The 19,408-nt window shown below is 34.9% G+C and overlaps 1 protein-coding gene across 1 annotated transcript in view; it reads right to left on the minus strand.

Annotated features, from left to right (window-relative positions):
* Window positions 1–19,408, minus strand: part of ABCB5 (ATP binding cassette subfamily B member 5) — a 126,510-nt gene that overhangs the window by 99,351 nt on the left and 7,751 nt on the right. Inside the window, exons 4-11 of the mRNA XM_025379557.1 lie at window positions 18,211–18,265; window positions 7,493–7,684; window positions 7,236–7,407; window positions 5,018–5,142; window positions 4,760–4,937; window positions 3,316–3,429; window positions 2,885–2,995; window positions 770–895 (exon numbers count right to left, since the gene is read on the minus strand). Coding sequence (XP_025235342.1) covers window positions 770–895; window positions 2,885–2,995; window positions 3,316–3,429; window positions 4,760–4,937; window positions 5,018–5,142; window positions 7,236–7,407; window positions 7,493–7,684; window positions 18,211–18,265 — 1,073 coding nt within the window. The remainder of the gene's footprint in view (window positions 1–769; window positions 896–2,884; window positions 2,996–3,315; window positions 3,430–4,759; window positions 4,938–5,017; window positions 5,143–7,235; window positions 7,408–7,492; window positions 7,685–18,210; window positions 18,266–19,408) is intronic.

The raw sequence follows: 19,408 nt of genomic DNA on the forward strand, positions 1-19,408 counted from the left end.
GTGACAGAAGCCAGGGTTTGGTAATTCTAACTCATAGATTGGTAAGAAACCATAAAAATGGTTTTCTGTCAGGGCATGGATATTCTATGCAACTCTTTTATACATGTAACACTCATCTAATAATTTATGTAGTCACACGGGTCTAGGATACTCCAAATGGAAACTATGAAGTAAAATTTAAGCCAGGCTCTAGGGGAGTAGATTTTCTTATAAAAATAACTGTTGAAAGTTTGAACAGAAGCATTAAGAATTAATCACTTTTGAATATCACAGTCTTATCCTCTATGCCACTTACAAGGCTGAGAAAGTTAAGTATAACATTGTAAGCTCCAAGAAAAAAAAAAAAAAAAAAGAAAAGTGGAGATGTTTTCTACATCATTCTTCCAGGACAAACTTTGAAATTCTTGATAGATGCTGGCTACAGATGTTAATACGCTATTTTTCTCCATAACGTTCCCTCCCTTCTAACATACTATATAATTTACTTATTTTTTTATTGTCTGTCTCTGATTATTAGAATGTAAACTTCATGAGGGCAGATTTTTATCTGTTTCATTCACCTAGGTACTTTCAGAACCCAAAATAGTGCCTGACACATAGTAGGCACTAAATAAATATTTGCTGAGTGAATGGATACAGAGGAAAGAAAACAAATATGGCTTCTCTCCCAGTTCTACTGTTGAAAATGAAAAGTCACAGATCTGCGAGCCCTGCAGTGTTTCCAAATTCCATTAGGTGGACTGTGCAGGGTTTTGCTAGCTATACTCACAAAGCCATCATCCGGATCATATAACCTCTGCAGAAGCTGGACTACCGTACTCTTCCCACTGCCATTGGGACCGACCAAGGCGACCGTCTCTCCAGACTTAATTCTGAGATTCAGACCTTTCAGAATCTATTGGAATGTGTAGACGGAAAATCATAAAACCACAATGAGAATATGATGGACACATTTTCAGAAAATGAATATATAATTATAAACTGAAAACAAATTCTTCTGTGGAGCTTAAAAACAAATTTAGATCTTGTTACATTTGTTTCATGTGCATGTATAATAATGGCCTAAATAACTTTGGAAAATAGCAGTAAAAGAATCTATCATTATCTCTCTATGTAAAGAGGAGACCTAAATTAAGAGTACTCTCACTCTCAGAATATTAACTAGTAAACTGTTCACATTTTCAACTAAAATATTTCGTATGAATTTTGACTATCAAGCTAATGAAAGTCTTGTCTTAATTTGTAACAAGTGAATGAGATCTTGCCAGATATTTTCACAAGCTATTTAATGAAGCTCCTCCTTAGAATATGTTAACATAATTGCGAAGCATATTCTAAAATAAAACAACTGGCAAAGTTTCTTAGTGTCTCCGGATAGATGAGAGTTTATTATTAGAAACCTTGGTGGTCTCATGGTGACCCATGAGGAAACATTTTAAACATTTTCTCAACGACTGGGGTTGCTACAGCATTTAGTGTGCCAGGGATCTGCAATGTGAGTGAAGCCTCACAATAATTACCCTCTCAAAATGACAACAGTGATCCTGTTGAGAAATTCTCACCTATCCTTGCTTGCATCTGTATGTAGTTAGCCCTAAACAGGGGAATCTCCCCTTGAATTCTCTTGCTTTGATCTTACCATTTGTAAAGCAATGGACCCTTTGCATAAGCCAAACATAAAACCTTCAAAGGGCCAAGCCAAGAAAAGTTCTCTGAAGAAGGTGAGAAATCGGGGACCACCAGTAGGAGTACCTCTTCTCACACCTGCACTTTTACTCTAGATTTGGTTTCTGGTCCTTCCTCGAAAGCATTTGTTTTATTTATTTAAAATGGATGGACCCCCCCCCCCAATTTCATTCTTTAGTTTAACAAAAAAGGTTATGTTTCAAAAGTTCATTTTAAAAATAGTTGTTTAAAACCCAAAGAACACTTTCCCATGCAATATATTGGCACAATTCGAGCTGAAGTCCCCAGGGAGCCAATCCAAATGCAGTTGCAAAATGTAGTTTGAAATACTGTACAGTTAAGAAAAATGGTGGAAGTCAATACTATTCCAATAATGGTAATTGGTAATTAAGCAACAACTTTAAAAAATAAAGAGGTTTGAAAAGAGAATTTCAATCAAAGTTTTAATCAGAAAAAAATAAGGAAGTAGGAGTAGGTAGGTCTTTATGCAAAATCTGTAACAGACATTAGAAATTGATCACATTAGTAATTTTATCTATTTCACTTAAAATCATGTCTTTTTTAATGAAGCAAGTGTTTCATTAGTAATTACCTTTTCCAATATTTAACCACAACTGCTTTTTTGGTAAATACACTAATGAAGTGAAAGGGGGAAGACAATTAAAAATACACATATTTTCACAAGAACTTGTCAAAGGCTGAATGGAGTAGGATAAACTGCGTGTGTGTGTGTGTGTGTGTGTGTGTGTGTGTGTGTAGGTGATAAAGTACTTGCCACAATTGCTGGTGCAGTAAAAGCCCTAGGAAAGGAAGAAAGGAAAGGCACATGTGCATAATTCTCCCAGGTTAGAGACGAGGGGGTTAAAATGAGTTATCTATGTTGAGTGGGGTAGCATCTAGGAACCACCAATAGGTGGCAGCATTAACCCAAGACATTTTGATGTGTTCTCAAACCCAGAGTAGAAGAATTTCACGGAGCTGAAAATGCTTTTGTCAGTTGAATATAGAAAGAATTATGCAAAATGTAACTAGTTGATTCAGAGTTATTTGTCCATTATTTTTCTACCTCCTCAAGTCTCTAAGCAAAGTAACCAAAATCTTGACCAAAGTGATCCTGAGTAATCATGTCAGAGAAGATCTTGGCCAGTAGAAGATAATATCAGAAAACTGCACCATCGTATAATTTGTTTTAACCTACCTTGATAGATGGTCTTGATGGGTAATGGAAAGAAACATTTTTAAATTCCACAGTTCCTTCTATGGATTCAGGTTTACATCCAGCTGTGGAAAAGTTATCTATACTGGGTTTCTTGGAAAAACAAAGGAAATGTTATAAATCTTCAAAGGAGTAATCTGACAGTTTATACATTTTGAAAATAGTTTAAGGATGGTTTTCTTCCACAACAGTTTCCTTTCTGCTATAGAAGTGCATTGAGTTAGACATGAAGGTTTCAATACTACGCAATCTCCTCTTAGAAAAGAATTAAAGGCAATCTCTCTTTCCCATGAGCAACAGGCCAACATTAAATTTGTCCATCCTATTGTTTTAGTGAAACGAGTGTGCGTGGTTTTTTGTCTCCTTCTTGCAGTAATGATAGTTATTCTTCAAAGCAATAGGAGGGGTCTTACCTTATCAATAACCTGGAAAATATTAAAGGCAGCTCCTCGGGCTATCGCGAAGGTTTCAAAATGAGGGGCTGCTGCTCCAATGCAATAACTACTATGGATTATGCTAAAGAAAACCTACAGGAACAAACAAAATGGTATTTAGCTTTCTGCAGTTATGTAAGAAAGACAATAGAATGTAATATATAATTATTAGTTTAAGCTCACAGAGAGATATTAGAGGAATTAGGTAAGACAGAATGGAAGATATCACCAAAGTATCCTTGGTCCTTTCCTAATATGGAACAAATTTCGATTATCTCATAGTCTTGTGGTTATCACCTGCTGGGATGTGTGACCAGAAAAATCTGCTGACTGAAGTGTGCTGGCCATGTATAAACCCCATGGTGAGTTGCACCTTCCTCCTTGCTGGGTGACCCCTTGAACTTTAAAAAGAAAAATTCAGTAGATTTCATTGGCTCAGAGACATTGTACTGTTTTCACTCAAGCTGTTTTTGAATTTTTGTATTAGGGAACAGCTGTCCATTTTAAGACAGACTCATCTCTGCAAAAAGTCAAATAAGAAAAGAATCCCTCAAGCTAGGAGCTCTTATTTCTATCACACAGATGAGGATGCTTAGGCTTAATAAGCCAGTTACCCAGCCATACATAAATTGAGGAGCGAGGATGAGTGAAAAATCCTTCATGCTCACATTTCACTTTATATGAAATAAATGACTAGCTAAAGTCTTAATTTTGAATGCCTCAAATTCAAAAGATGAATTTAATGGAAAGAAGAGAAATCTATATAGAATGGAAAGGCCAAACAAGGATCAAAGTATAAACAGCAGATCATTTTGGTTCCTCAAGACAAATGTTTCTTAATCCTGAACTGATCTGTTTATTGTTGTAACTTGAGAGGATAACTGAATAAATTGTGAATTAACACATAACTCCTAGGAATTTGAAAGTCTTCAAACTGTGATATTGGACAGAACGGTATGTAGTCTGTTTTTAACATTACTACATACTGAAAGGACAGAGGAAGAGGAGGTGAATGCAAACTCTGCAGACCATTTCCGGAGAGAAGATATGTAGCAAGGTGAATGCAGAACACTGTCTGATCTCAGCCAAGATGAAAGGAAAAGTCTCACAAAAGATTGGCCTTTTTCTTATCTGCTAGATTAAGAAAACTCAGTGTATTTCCCAGAGGAGAATTCAATTATGATTCTTCTAAAAGCAGAATGCAGATGCTTGACACAACGAGGACACTAAAACATGTTGGATGAATAAATCCCATCAATTCATAACTATAATTCAAAGGTGTATACAAATAATTTGAGGGAAACAAATATTTGTTTATTAAAAACATTCATCTTTGAATATTCATCTTCAAAGAGGAATTTTGGCTAAACTAAGTAAGGAAAGATCATCCAGGCCAGATACCTTGTTCTCAAATAAGACTTACAGCAAGAACAGTCCCGATGGTATATCCAGGTTCTCCATTAAGAATCAAGGAGGTTCCATACCAAAAAGCAAGTCCATAGGTTCCGTTCATAAAGAAGTACACAGCACCAAGAGACAGTTTTGAGGCTATAGCCCGTTTTATGCCAAAATCCTTTGCATCTTTGAGATTCTGTGTATACCTTACAAAAACAGAAAACAACTTAATAGCCACTGGGGAAAATAAAACCAAGCATATTTTGTTATATTTAAAGGGACAGACCTTTGAAGTTCTTTCTCCTGGGCCCCAAAGGCTACAACTGTTCGGATTGATGACAAGACTTCTTCTGCCACAGCCCCAGCTTTGGAATAGGCACTTAATTCCTTACTGGTCAATGAGATGACCATCTGTAATAAACCACAACCACAGTTAAAAAATGGCTCTGTGTAGTAATAATGTACTGAGCATTTAAGTCAGGTGGAATTTGAATTCTAAGTAGCCTAATGGTATTTTTAAAAACTCTATCTCTGCATTTTTAAAAATTTGTCATCAAAATGCTAAGAGGTAAGATTTCAGAGAGAAAAGGGAAAATATCACTATTGGTGACTAGACAGGTTTACCTGATTTCACATGCCCTTTTCTCTATTATATGTCCCATTTACTAATCACTTTACATTTTGTGATTGTTCCACGAAAGGGAACAGCGGGGACACTGCCTTCACAGCTGTGAATTCATAACTATTGCCTATTCACATAGCAAGTCTATCCACCTGAAAAATATATTCCATATAATAGGAGCTGATTTTATATAAGACATGCTTGGATAACTGTTATAGTCAGAGAGTAACAGAAGCTGAGTAATACTCATTATTTTCTGAATTCACTTGCTAAAGATAATTATTCCTATAGTGTATCACTAGGGGGGAAACACCACCTGGCACAAAGCCTTATACTTAGCAAGTATTTAATAGATAATTGCCAAGTTGAATTGAAGGAAGCTAGAAACCATCCACTCTGGTATTGCATCATTTGGACAACTCTGACCTTCACCTGCTTCCTCTTCATGATCAATTAATACAATAACAGAATTTAGACTACCCACTGCTATTCCTTTACAACTCCTTGTTTACTTCTCTTCTGTGGGCAGTTAAGGTTCTGATCTTAGTGACTTACTGCAGGCAATCTTTCTACTGAGATTTCCTTCCTCATTAAAAATAAGCTGAGGATGAAGATTTTTATAAAGGCTACAAAGTCAACACTCAGAGTCACACTAAGTAAAGACATGCTGTCCAAATCTCCAAGCCTATTGCTAAGGGATTAGCCCACTATAGAAGATTTTTATTGCTGAAAATTCTTGTTTGGTTGATTAGTATATTGTTAGCAAATAAACTCTGGAAATTTTATGAATTGTATTTCCATAAAGAACAATTAGTATTGCTAAATTTAAAGCACTGTGCCTCCGATCTAGAAGATGAGTATACACACTGGTGGAATTGCCAAAAGATATGATTTGAAGAGTAATATCAGAGATACATTTGTTGTTTTTAGATTTCACAAGAGTATCGGTTTCAAAACCAGGCTGTAGATAAGATTACAATTTTGTGGTATACTTACAGCAAAACAGTGCTAAAAATGTAATTTAGAATGCAAATACATAATTTGTTTAGAAAACTGAAACATATTTATGTAGTACATAAAAATAGATATTAGCAGACCTTTGAAATGTAATTGAAAGCCTTATTGAAATATAAGCTTGGCTGGGTGTGGTAGCTCACTGGCCTGCAATCCCAGCACTTTGGGGGCCGAGGTGGGTGGACAGCTTCAGCCCAAGAATTCGAGATCAGCCTGGGCAACATGGTGAAAACCTGTCTCTACAAAAAATACAAAAGTTAGCTGGGCATGGTCGCCTGTAGTCCCAGCTACTTGGGGGGCTGAGATGGGAGGATGACTTGAGCCTGCAAAGCTGAAGCTGCAGTGAACCATGTTTGTTCCATTGCATTCCAGCCTGTGTGACAAAGTGAGACCTTGCCTTGAAAAATTTTTATGCATATATACATATAAACTTTAAGAGGATGATATAAAAAGGTGTTTATTGTTTTAGGATTTTCTTATTCCATTCTACTCAATGAAATGAATCATAACGTGTTGATCTGGGAATTTAGAACAAACAAGGCTGTCCCAACAGCAACAACTACACGTCACATGTATAATGGCATCATACTTTATCCATGCTAGCACTTGAAGTTGTGTTAGACTGCTAAATGAAGAGAAATGTTTTTAATGTTAGTAAGCTATTAAAAACATTTCATTTTAGCCAAATAACTTGAAGATAGAAAGGGGATTAATGGAGAACAAAATCAAAAGTATTTGTGGTGTATAATATCCCTTTGTAGTTTGGGACATGGCAAATGAATAGAAAAGTCATTTTTGGACAAACTCAATGTGTCATCTAGTCCACACTGCTGCTTCCATTCAATATTGCATTAGCCATGTCACTTACTCTAGAACATGCTGCCGCTGAAGCCATTATAAGAGGAGATGTGGATAGAGTCACTAGGGTGAGTTTCCAGCCCTTCACCAAACCAACTGCCAGGCCAATTGAAAAAGTAGACATGTTTTGAAACAACAGAGCAATCTTATCTCCAATACCATCGCTGATTTTGTCAATGTCACTGAAACAGGCAAATAAATGTAATTAGGTCATTTACATGTCACATATGTAAACAAAGCTAACGTACTACAATATCATCCTCTTACTCCGTCATGCGAGTGTTAAGTTCACCGATGTCACAGCTATCAAACCAGCCGACGTCCTGTGCCAAAACTGAATGAAAAAACTGTTTTCGAATCCTCTTGGTCTGTCGTGCTGCAGTTATAATCCAAAAGCAAATCTGTATGTAACCAAAAATCAAGGCAGCAACACCTATTCCAACATAATACAGGGTCAACCTGAAGAAAGAGTATTAGAATGTGAGACCAAAGTGCAACATTTTTTCTTGTTACACACACACACAAATCGATCACAGTATTTGATTGAGAAAATTTATGCTAGAACTAGAAAAATGACTAAAAATAACATGCCATGAGAGTGAAGTACATTGAATATAATGATCTAGGTTTCCTTGTAAAACATAGAGTACATCTTTTATATTATTATCAGAAATTAATATTTTAAAGCATTCTTGCTATTTATGTCTTCTTTCAGTATTTTTAATACTTTCATATGAAAAAGTTCCATAGAGGCAATCAAGGTAACTGTAGGTGGAACTGGAGGGTTAAAAAAAAAAAAAAAAAAAAAAAAAAAAGATAGCAATCAAAAGCATTTGATAAAAAGCTTAAAAACTATCCATAGTCAGCCCCAAATTCAGCTTAAGGAATTCACCCTGAGGTAATACATACAAAGATTCATCTATATAACTGGTCTTTGTAGCACTTGTAACAATATAGAAAAACTGAAAACAATCCAAATATTTTACAGTAGGAGACCAAATAAGAAATGTAATTATTTAATAAATGTATACTGAGTGCCCACTATGTGTGAGGTTCTAGAGACACCTCCATGAGCAGGATAATAAGTCCTCCAATTCTGGCAGGAGGCAGACAATACGCAAAGAGAAAAAATAGGTTTTTCTAGGAAGGAAGTAAACAGGGTGATAGTTCACAGAATAACTGGTGAGCAAACATGGGTTGGGAGAGCTAGCTCAGATAAATAGAGTGTTTAAGAAAAGTTTCTGTGAGGAAGTGATATTATAGCTGGGATCCAAAACGTGAAAGTAAGCCAGCCATAAAAAGAGCAGGAAGTGCATTCCAGGGAGAGGAAAAAACATCTCTCCCAGGAGAGATTGAGTCAGAAAAAAGTGGTTTAGCATGTTCCAGAAACAAAAGAAGTCCAAAGTGGTAAGAAATAATGAGGCCGGAGAATTGGGCATATTCTAGGGTTTTTACAGTACATTGTTCATGTTTTATTCCAGGAGAAGCAGAAGATCATTGGAAGATCTCAGCACGGGATGGCATTATCTGTTCAACTTTTAAAAAGACCACTCCAGCTTCTCTGTGGAGAACAGATGAAAGCAGAAATAATTCAGCATGAAGTTCTGTTAAGAAGCTATTGCCATGGCCAAGGTGAGAAGAATGGGAGCTTGGATGAGGATCATGGCAGCCTACATGAAAAGAAGCAGACAGATTTTAGGTGTATTTTAGAAACAAAAATTGCCAGACTAATGGATGCCTGAATAAGAACAACCAACTTTCTCTGCTAGACACATGACTGGGAAGACTGTCAAAGCAAAAAGCTCCCTTCCTGCCTCCAATGACACCTATCCTGAAAAAGAAAAGTCCTTTCCATTCAATCCTCTAGATTATGAGAATTTGACCTGCTTGAAGAGCATCAGATTGTACACCTCACCTTGAATGGAATACCTTTCATGATCCTTGATGAGAAGAGAGAACTTGAACAGCTGTTACTGGTAAGCCCCCTTTGGCTATGAAGATGCTCTCTCTACCATGGGGATCTAATCAGTCACAGTCTCCTTCAAGCATACTATAGACCTAGGATGTTCAATTGCCACCTGTTTGCTCTCACATGGATATTTAGATTTCTTAGTGCTTTATAGTTTATTTGATTTTTTTAAAAAGATGGGATCTCACTATATTGCCCAGGCTATCCTCAAACTCCTAGGCTTAAAGGATCCTCCTGTCTCAGCCTCCTGAGTAGCTGGCACTGATGGTACATAACACTGGGACTACAGGTGCACACTAGTGTTTTATAATTGTGTGTGTGTGTTTGTAATAATAAAGTAATCTTTATTTAATAGATTCTTCCTGAAAAAAAAATGCCACTGTATTGGATATGAGGAATGTAGGAAAGGGAGAATTCAAGAATAACTTCTTAGGTTTTGAGTAGAGCAGCTGGTGATTAGGGTATCACTTACAGATGCGAGAGACTGGGACAAAGACAAGATTTGCAAGATATAGAGAGAGTTCAGATTTAGATATGGGAAGTCAGAAATGCCTGTTAAACCTCAAAATGGAGATCAAGTAAGAAGCTGAAAATGAGTAATGGAAGCACAAGAGAGGGGGTCTAGGCCGGGGATGTGGATTTGAAAGCAGTAACTTATAGGCAGGTGGAAATTAAAACAAAGGGACTGGCTGAGAACACCCAGGAAGAGGAAGAATTAAGTGTAGGTAAAGAAGAGAAGAGGGCCAAGGACTATTAGTGACTCTGCAAAGATGTAGCTTGGGATGAAGATAAAGAATCTGCCAAGAAGTCAGTGAGGTGGTTGAAAATCCAGGAGAGTGAAGTACAAAGCAACACAGGAGAGGAAAATACAATTGATGCTCATTATTTGAAAATTCTGTATTTGCAAATCTGCTTCCTTGCTGAAATTGTTTTTTTAAGTCCCAGGTCAATACTTGTAGTGTTTTCATGGTTATTTATGAACATGCAGAGAGTGACCAAAAATTTGGTTTGCTCGATGCACACATTCTCAGCTGAGGTCCAGCAAGGCCCGTACTCTGCCTTCTTGTTTCAGCTCTTGTACTGTAAACAAAGGTTATTTTTGTGGTCTATTTAGTGCCAAGTTTTTCTCATTTTTGTGCTTTTGGTTGATGATTTTGCTATTTGTAATAGTTCCCAAGCATCATGCTGAAGTGATGGCTAGTGTTTCTTACTGCAAGAAGGCTGTGATGTGCCTTACGTAGAAAACAGGTGTGTCAGATAAGTTTCATTCAGGAGTGAGATATAGTGAGAACATGAGTTCAATGTTAAAGAATCACCAACACATATTAAATAAGGTGTCTTTAAAAAGAAGCACACATAAAGTGAGGTTGTGTGTTATTTGGTTGACAAAAAGTTTGTCACCAGAGGCTCACAGGATCCTAACACTGTATTTCTCCTAAGAGTAATCTTCAGAATTTGATAATTCAATTTTCACAGAAACTTTAATAGACCATAACTATCATAAATAATTTACCGTGTTTTCTAGTAAGAGGAACTATTCAAGGATAAGATGGAACACTACAGGCTTAATACAAATCATCTTGTTGATTTTTTTTTTTTATGTTGTCGGGAAAAGGTTTGCAGCAATCATATAAAATAAGTGTAAGATGAATACACTGAAAATCACAAGACATTATTAGGAGAAGTTAAAGAAGATCTAAATAAATGAAGAGACATTCCGTTGATGGATTGGGAGACTCAGTGTTGTTAAGATGACTGTCTTCCCCAAATTTATCTATAGATTCAGTGCAATCCCTGTCAAAATTCTCCTGTGTGCTCTCCTGCAGAAATTGACAAGGTGTTCATAAAATATACATAGAAACGTAGAGAACTCAGAATAGCCAAAGTAATTTTTAAAAAGAAGAGCAAATTTGGAGTACTTACACTTCCGGAGTTTATTTATTAAAACTGTAAAACTACAGTAATCGAAACAGTGCAGTACTGGCATAAAGACAGACATATCGATAACTGCAAGAGCCGAGAGAACAGAAACGGACCCTTACATTTATTGGCAGTTGATTTTTAGCAAATGTGCCAAGTCAATTCAATTGAGAAAAGATTGTTTTTTCAACAAATGGTTCTGGGACAACTGGATAGCCACATGCAAAAAAGGTAAATTTAAACCGTTACCTCACATCACTCACAGAGATTAACTCAAAATGGATCATAGACCTAAGTTTAAGAGTTAAAACACTGCAATTTCAAGAAGAAAATGTAAAGGAAAATCTTCATCATCCTGGGTTAGGCAAAAAATTCCCACACCCAAAAGTGCAATCCATAAAATAAAAACTTAGTGAACTGAACTTTACCAAAGTTAAAAACTTTGTCCTTCAAAAGAAACCTCTAAGAAAGTGAACACTCTGACAGATGGAGAAGAAATATTTGCCAATTGTATATCCAACAAAGAACTTGTAATCAGAATTTATAAAGAATTCTTACCACTTAATACTAAGAAGACTAATGGCACAATTTAAAAATAGAGAAAATATTTGAATAGACATTTCACCAAAGAAAATATAGGAATAGATTAAAAAGTACATTAAATACTCGTCATTAGTCACTAGGGAAATGCAAATTAAAGTCATATTATAATACCCCTTCATACCTACTACAATGGCTGTAATAAAAAAGGCAGACAATGACAAGTGTTGATGAGGATATGGAGAAACTGGATCCCTCAGACACTGCTGGTGGGACAGTAAAATGGTGTAGCCACTTTTAAAAAACAGTTTGGCAGTGTTTCAAAGAGACAAATCTAAATTTACCATATGACCCAGCAATTACACTCCTAGGTCTACTCAAGAGTAATAAAAACATATGTCCACACAAAGAAGTGTACATCAATGTTCACAGAAGCATATTTGTAAATAGCCAAAAAGTAGAAACAATCCAAATATCCATCAGCTGGTGAAGAGATAAACAAAATGTGATACAGCTTTGCAATGGATTACTACTAAGCAATAAAAAGGAATAAACTACTACCTGTTACAACATGGATGAACCTCAAAAACAGTATGCCAAACAAAAGAAGCCAGGTGCAAGAACCTTACATGTTATATATTTCCATGCATAGACAGTGTCAGTAATATGCAAATCTTTTCAAATAAAAAGCAGATAAGGAGGTGCCTCAAGCTGGGTGTGGGAATAGGGATTGGTTGCAAATGAAGATCTTTGTAGGAGGATAAAGGTGTTCTAGAAATACTGTGGTGATGGTTGTACAACTCCATACATTTACTGAAAATCATTAAGTTGCACAATTAAGACTGGTAAATTATATGCTAAGTAAATTATACATCAACAAATGTATTAAAAATCATATAAACAGTACAACTGCACTAAAATTATATATGTACCACTATACATGTAAACATACTATAATAATATAAACAGAAATTAATATTTTTATCTATTAGTGGTGGGATTATGTATAGTGATTTGTCTTCTTTGTGCATTTGTATCTTTTCGCATTTGCTACAATGAAAATGTAATTTAATCAGAAAAAATAATTTAAAATAATTTTATAGAAGCACTGACTCACTTTTTAAAAAACTATTCCTTATAAACAAACAAATGAAACAACACACTCAAGTTTTCCACATGGAAGAACTCTACTTATTAACTCCACATTCATCCAGTAATCAGACTTCCAAACTACCTGGGATCCAGAAGAAGAATTTTAGTAACCCCAGAGCCCAGGCAATTAATTTTGCATCAAGAAATGAAGCCACTCTTGAGGCCTTAGCTTTCTGATTCCAAAAGTCACCCAAATTAAGATTGATTTAATGGCTTCATTTATTGAGCACTTACTATGTATTAATCTAACATGGGGTTGGCTGTCTAGTTTGCCCCTTCTGTTTCAAGTAGGTTATGCTAGGTACATTAGAAGTAGCAAAAGAAAAGGATCAATTTGCTTAGGAGTTCATATAGAATTAAGTAATCAAGGCCTGGCTCAGTGGCTCACACCTGTAATCCTAGCACTTTGGGAGGCCGAGGCAGGCAGATCACCTGAGTTTGGGAGTTTGAGACCAGTCTGATCAACACGGAGAAACCCGTTTCTACTAAAAATACAAAATTAGCTGGGCATGGAGGCGCATATCTGTATTCCCAGCTACTCCAGAGGCTGTGGCAGGAGAATCTCTTGAACCCGAGAGGCAGAGATTGCAGTGAGCCAAGATTGTGCCATTGCACTCCAGCCTGGGAAACAAGAGCAAAAACTCCATCTAAAAACAAAAAATTAAGTAATCAACTTTTGACAGCAAAAGAGGAGGCATCATATTGACCAGCAGTAGTCCTGGCACTATTTAGTCATTCCAATCTGGAGTCAGCAACAAAAGATTCAACTATTTTTAGAAAAATTTTCTGAGAAATAAGACAGAGGCAAAGACTTAACATTAAAATTATAAAGCTGAGTCATTTTCTTTGGAAAATAACAGAATAGAATTCTTTAGTTCCTGATTATTACAGATGGAAGAAGTACTATCACCTTATACTCAAAAAATTATGCATATCAGTGTTCATTAAAATATTAGTTCCACAGATGCTAATCAATTTTAGCAGAAATGAATTAGGTTCCATAATCAAACATTAATAGGTTTGGAAAACTTGGATTAAATCAAGCTAACTAAATGAACCCCTTACTATCCATATCTGTCATGTATGTATCCGATAGAAGGCTGTCATAGATAACGTTTTTCAAACCAATTTGACTGAAGAGTCTTCTTTAATATGTATCTCAAATAGTTAAAAAATATTAACATACTGAATACTGAATAATTATGATTAATAATAATGTACTGAATATTATAGGTAATTCCTTCCTTCCTTCTTTTTTTTTTTTTTGATGGAGTCTTGCTCTGTTGCCAAGGTTTGAGTGCAGTGGTGTGATCTCAAACTCCACTGCAACCTCCAACTCCCGGGTTCAAGCAATTGTCCTGCCTCAGCTTGCCGAGTAGCTGGGACTACAGGTGCCTGCCACCATGTCCAGCTAATTTTTGTATTCTTAGTAGAGATGGAGTTTCACCATGTTAGCCAGGATGGTCTTGAACTCCTGACCTCAAGTGATCTACCTGCCTCCGCCTCCTAAAATGTTGGGATTACATGAGTGAGCCATTGCAGCTGGTCTCAGTAATAAATTTCTTATTATTTAAATAAATCTTAAAAAAAAAGAAATAATAGTATAACAAGTACTATAAAAGGTAAGTATGTTTTCTTATAAATTTAGTAGCCCTTAAATAACTGTACATAGACATATCTTTTCATCTTATTGTCCCTTTTATTGTCTACTTTTAAACAGATGCTCATATTAAAAAATTTTTAAACTTTTTGTGGAAAAAAATATACTTTGTGACTGTACATTGGAGCCCTGCCTTAATATTGTAAGACCAAAAATTCAGTAGAAAGCACAACCCTAGGTCCTAATCAAGAATTTTCAAAAGATCCAATATAGAGAAATTTTATGTAAAATTAGCTAAGAAAAGAACTTTACGCCAAAGAAAGTTGAGGCTGCAACAAAACTCAATTCAAGGGAGCATCATTCACACTGTAGCCCAGAACAACACTATCCAATAGAACTTTCCATGATGAAAAAAATGTTCAATATCTATGTTGTACTGTATGGAAGCCAGCCAGATATAATTATTAACACTTGACATGTGATTGAGAATGAGAAACTGAATTTTAAATTTCATTTAATTTTAATCAATTCATATTCATAGAGAAATTAAGCAACAGAGAGAAATTAAGCAACAGAAAGGAATAAACGGCATCCAAATTGGAAAACAGAAAGTCAAATTATTTATTTGCTGATAATATGATCTTATACCTAGAAAACCATAACAATTCCACCAAAATACTCCTAGATTTGCTAACAAATTCAGTCAAGGTTCGGGTTATAAAATCAATGTGCAAAAATCAGTAACATTTCTATATACCAATAATGGTCAAAATGAGAATCAAATCAAGAAATCAATCCCATTTACAATAGTTACAAAAATATCTAAGAATATATTTAAGGAATTAAAAGATCTTTACAAGGAAAACTACAAAACACTGATGAATGGAATTGTAGATGACACAAACAAATGGAAAAACATCCCATGCTCATGGATCTGAAGAATCAATATCATTAAGATGACTTTACTGGACAAAGCAATCTATACATTCAATGCAATTTCTATCAAAATGCCAACGTCATTTTTCACAGAATTAGAAAAGACAATCCTGAAATTCATCTGCAACAACAAAAAGGCTTAATAACCAAAGCAACTATAAGCAGAAAGAACATAGCTGGATGTATCACACTACCTGATTTCAAATTATACTACAAGGCTATAGTAACCAAAACATCATGGTACTGGTATAATAATAGGCACATAGATCAAGGAAAAAGAATAGAGAACCTAGAAATAAAGCCACGTATCTACAACCAATTGACCTTCAACAAAGCCAACAAAAACATACATTGGAAAAAGGACATCCTATTTAATAAATGATGCTGGGAAAATTGGAAATCTGTAAGCAAAAGAATAAAACTGGACCCCTATCTCTCACCATATACAAAAATCAACTAAAGATGGATTAAAGACTTAAATTTAACACCTGACATGATAAGAATCCTAGAAGAAAACTTAGGAGAAACTCTTCTGGACATTGGCCTTGACAAAGAATTCATGACTAAGACCTCAAAAACAAATGCAACAAAACCAAAAATAGACAAATGGAAATTAATTAAATTAAAAAGCTTCTGCACACCAAAAGAAATAATCTTTTAGATTATCTTTTAGAGTGAAAAGACAACCTGTAGAATGGGAGAAAATATTTGCAAACTATGCAACCAACAAAAAACTAATATCTAGAATCTGCAAGGAACTCAAACATCTCAACAACAACAATAAAATAAACCTTAATAACTCCATTAAAAAGTGGGCAAAGGACATGAACAGACACTTTTCAAAAGGAGCCATACAAATGGCCAAAAAGCATATGAAAAAATGCTTAATATCAGTAATCATCAGAGAAATGCAAATAAAACCACAGTGAAACACTGTCTTACACCAATCAGAATGTCTACTATTAAAGAGTCAAATAATAATAGATGTTGGTGAGAATGCAGAGAAAGGAGAATATATACACTATTGGGGGTAATGTAAATTAGTACAACCTCTATGGAAAACAGTATAGAGATTTCTTAAAGAACTAAAAGTTGAACTACCATTCAATTTGGCAGTGTCACTACTGAGTATGTGCCCAAAGGAGAAGAAATCGTTGTGCCAGAAAGATACCTGAACTTGTATGTTTATTGTAGCCCTATTCACAATAGCAAAGATATGGAATCAACCTAAGTGTTCATCAATGAATGAATGGATAAAGAAAATGTTTACACACACACACACACACACACACACACACACACACACACACACACACATAGCATGCGATACTACTCGGCCATAAAAAATAGTGAGATCATGGGTTTTTTTTGCAGCAACATGGATGGACCTAGAGGCCATTATCTTAGATGAAATAACTCAGAAACAGTCAAATACCACATGTTCTCACTTATAAGTGGGAGCTAAATAATGTGTACACATGGACAAAGAGAGTGGAATAGTAGACATTGGAGACGCAGAGGCTGAGAGGGTAAAAGGGGGTGAAAGAGATGAGAAATTGCTTAATGGCTACAAGGTTTACTTTTTGGGTGATGGTTACACAAAAAACCCAGATTTCACCACTATGCAATATATCCATGTAACACAACTGCACTTGTACCCCCTAAATCTATAAACAAAATTATATAGCCACAAATGGCCGTGGCTAACATATTGGACAGGGCATATTAGGAATTAAAACTAAAGAAGAACAGAGGATATTAGAGGCTGGGAAAGGTAGAGAGAAGGAAGGGATAAGGAGATATTTGTTAATGCTAAAATTATAGCCAGATATAAGAAATAAGTTCTAATGTCCTATAGTATTATAGTTAACTATGGCTATAGTTAACAATAATATATTACACGATTTCAAATAGCTAGAAGAAAGATACTGAATACGCCCAACACGAAGAAATGATAAATGTTTGAGATAATGAATATGCTAATTAATCTGATCTGATCACTATACAGCATCACTATGTACCTCATAGATATGTACAATTATCGTGCATCAATTGTAATTTTTTAATTAAAAAAAGAATTAAGGCCCAGAAGATGTCACTGCAATATGATGGGTGTCCCTTGACAACATGGTGTCTTCATTTTTGGGGGAAAAGAATAGGAATCATTTAGATTTAGAGTAAAGACCCAGAAAGTTTTAGTGAGGCAGTATGGAAATCCAGTCCATATACTGAGAGAGGTAGTGTCTACCTAAGAAAGTCAGAACATGTTGAGTAAATAAACCATACTGTTTAATACCTAAAATTACAAAACAGAACATCCTTGTAAATTATTTATTATTCAGACTTTACAATTTTTTGTTTGGATACAACTTTACCATAATAGTCGGAATAATTAGTCTCCAAATTTAGTGTGAATAAAACCTTACTATTTTTATTTTAAAAAGTATTTTATTAATTTTACTATTTATTTGTTGCACACATTTTGTGATTTTTGATGTTTAAAGAAATAGAATTTTCAATGAGCCTCAAAAGGAATATATTTTTTTAGAAGGCAAATCAAGTCCTTTCTTTCCCAGGATATTGCTGGGAGGCAAAATTCCTACAAAAATGCAAATCCTTACAACTTTTAAATTGATGACAACTTTGTCAAATACAACTCAAAACATATGACCTATACACCTTTCGAGTAGAAGAAAAAATATGTGCTAATTGCATTTTATATACCTAATGAAAGAAGAGGAAATGTTCGCTTTAATCATTTGTTATGTAATATTAATGGTCATACAAAATTTCAGTTGCTTTTTTCTTGTAAGCTTTAAATAAAGCATCAGGCAACAAATGTGATATTAACATTTCATTTGAACTTACACAGTCATATCTTCATTCAGCTTCTCTTGAGACTGAGTACAGTTCTGATAATTTGCTGTAAAAAAGGTTATTTAAATTATAGAGGACATTAATTTATAATTGATCATACTGTTACACAGATAGCCCTCCAAACCAAATATAGTGCCCTCTTAAGACAACAGATTTACTGCCCACAAACAGGTTTATTATCATCTCATTTTCTATTCTTTAACCTAGAACTAGAAATAATTATCTCTGCTCTGAAGAAGTACTCATGAAACTTGGAAAACTATAAGGAAGCATTAACCATATAGTTCATAACTGGAAAGAATTCTTTGGGACATCTCTGATCAGGCAACAGTCATGAAAATAATAGTAATAGAATTCCCTGCTTCTGCCTGAGATTATACACTTTGAATTCAGTTTAAAACACTCCAGGGAATGATTTCAGAAGTCCAAGAAAAGCAAGAACATGTGTGTAAGTTCTAGAAGAATTAGCCATGGGAAAAATGGAAAGCTCATTGAAACGTGTTGAGTATAACCAGGATAGTAACATGGTAAAACAATGTTGAAAGGTTGTTAGTTTTCTATGTAAACTTTTCTATATATCTTCTAGTAGGAAAAAATATTGTACACTGTGAAACATACCAAAGTCCTGATTTCACCAACAACACAAAACCATGGTCGATATCCATGATTCCAATTTTCTCCTTATACCTTTATAATCAACATTTGAAATGAACTGCAGACATCATGACTCTTCATCTGTTATAACCATAACATCATCACATATTACAATGTTTATGATCTTTATTTATATGCAAACAATAATTTCTCCCTTATTCTATTTACGGAATTGTGGTAGGAAAAAATACCAAAATTCATATGGCAGAAATGGAGATTTCAATGAGATTTAACTGAGCAAATAAAGGAAATAAACATTGTTTCTAAAAATGGTTCCTGCAATCTCATAAAAATGGCATAATCTCAGTGTATAGATTGTGTTGATGGAGGTAATATTTTGGAAAGATCAGGACTCAAACAAAAATGGATCCCCAAATAATGATAGCTGTTATTCATATTTTTATTTATAGGAGTGAATAATCCTGCTCTATTATCCTCCTGAAAATCAATGTTAGAAGGTTGAAGGTTTGCCTCTTAATATCCTTATTTCTCTTTAACAATGTTATAATATACCAATAATATCCATGAATTTATC

The sequence above is a fragment of the Theropithecus gelada genome, chromosome 3 (assembly GCF_003255815.1).
Source record: "Theropithecus gelada isolate Dixy chromosome 3, Tgel_1.0, whole genome shotgun sequence".
Lineage (NCBI taxonomy): Eukaryota > Metazoa > Chordata > Mammalia > Primates > Cercopithecidae > Theropithecus > Theropithecus gelada.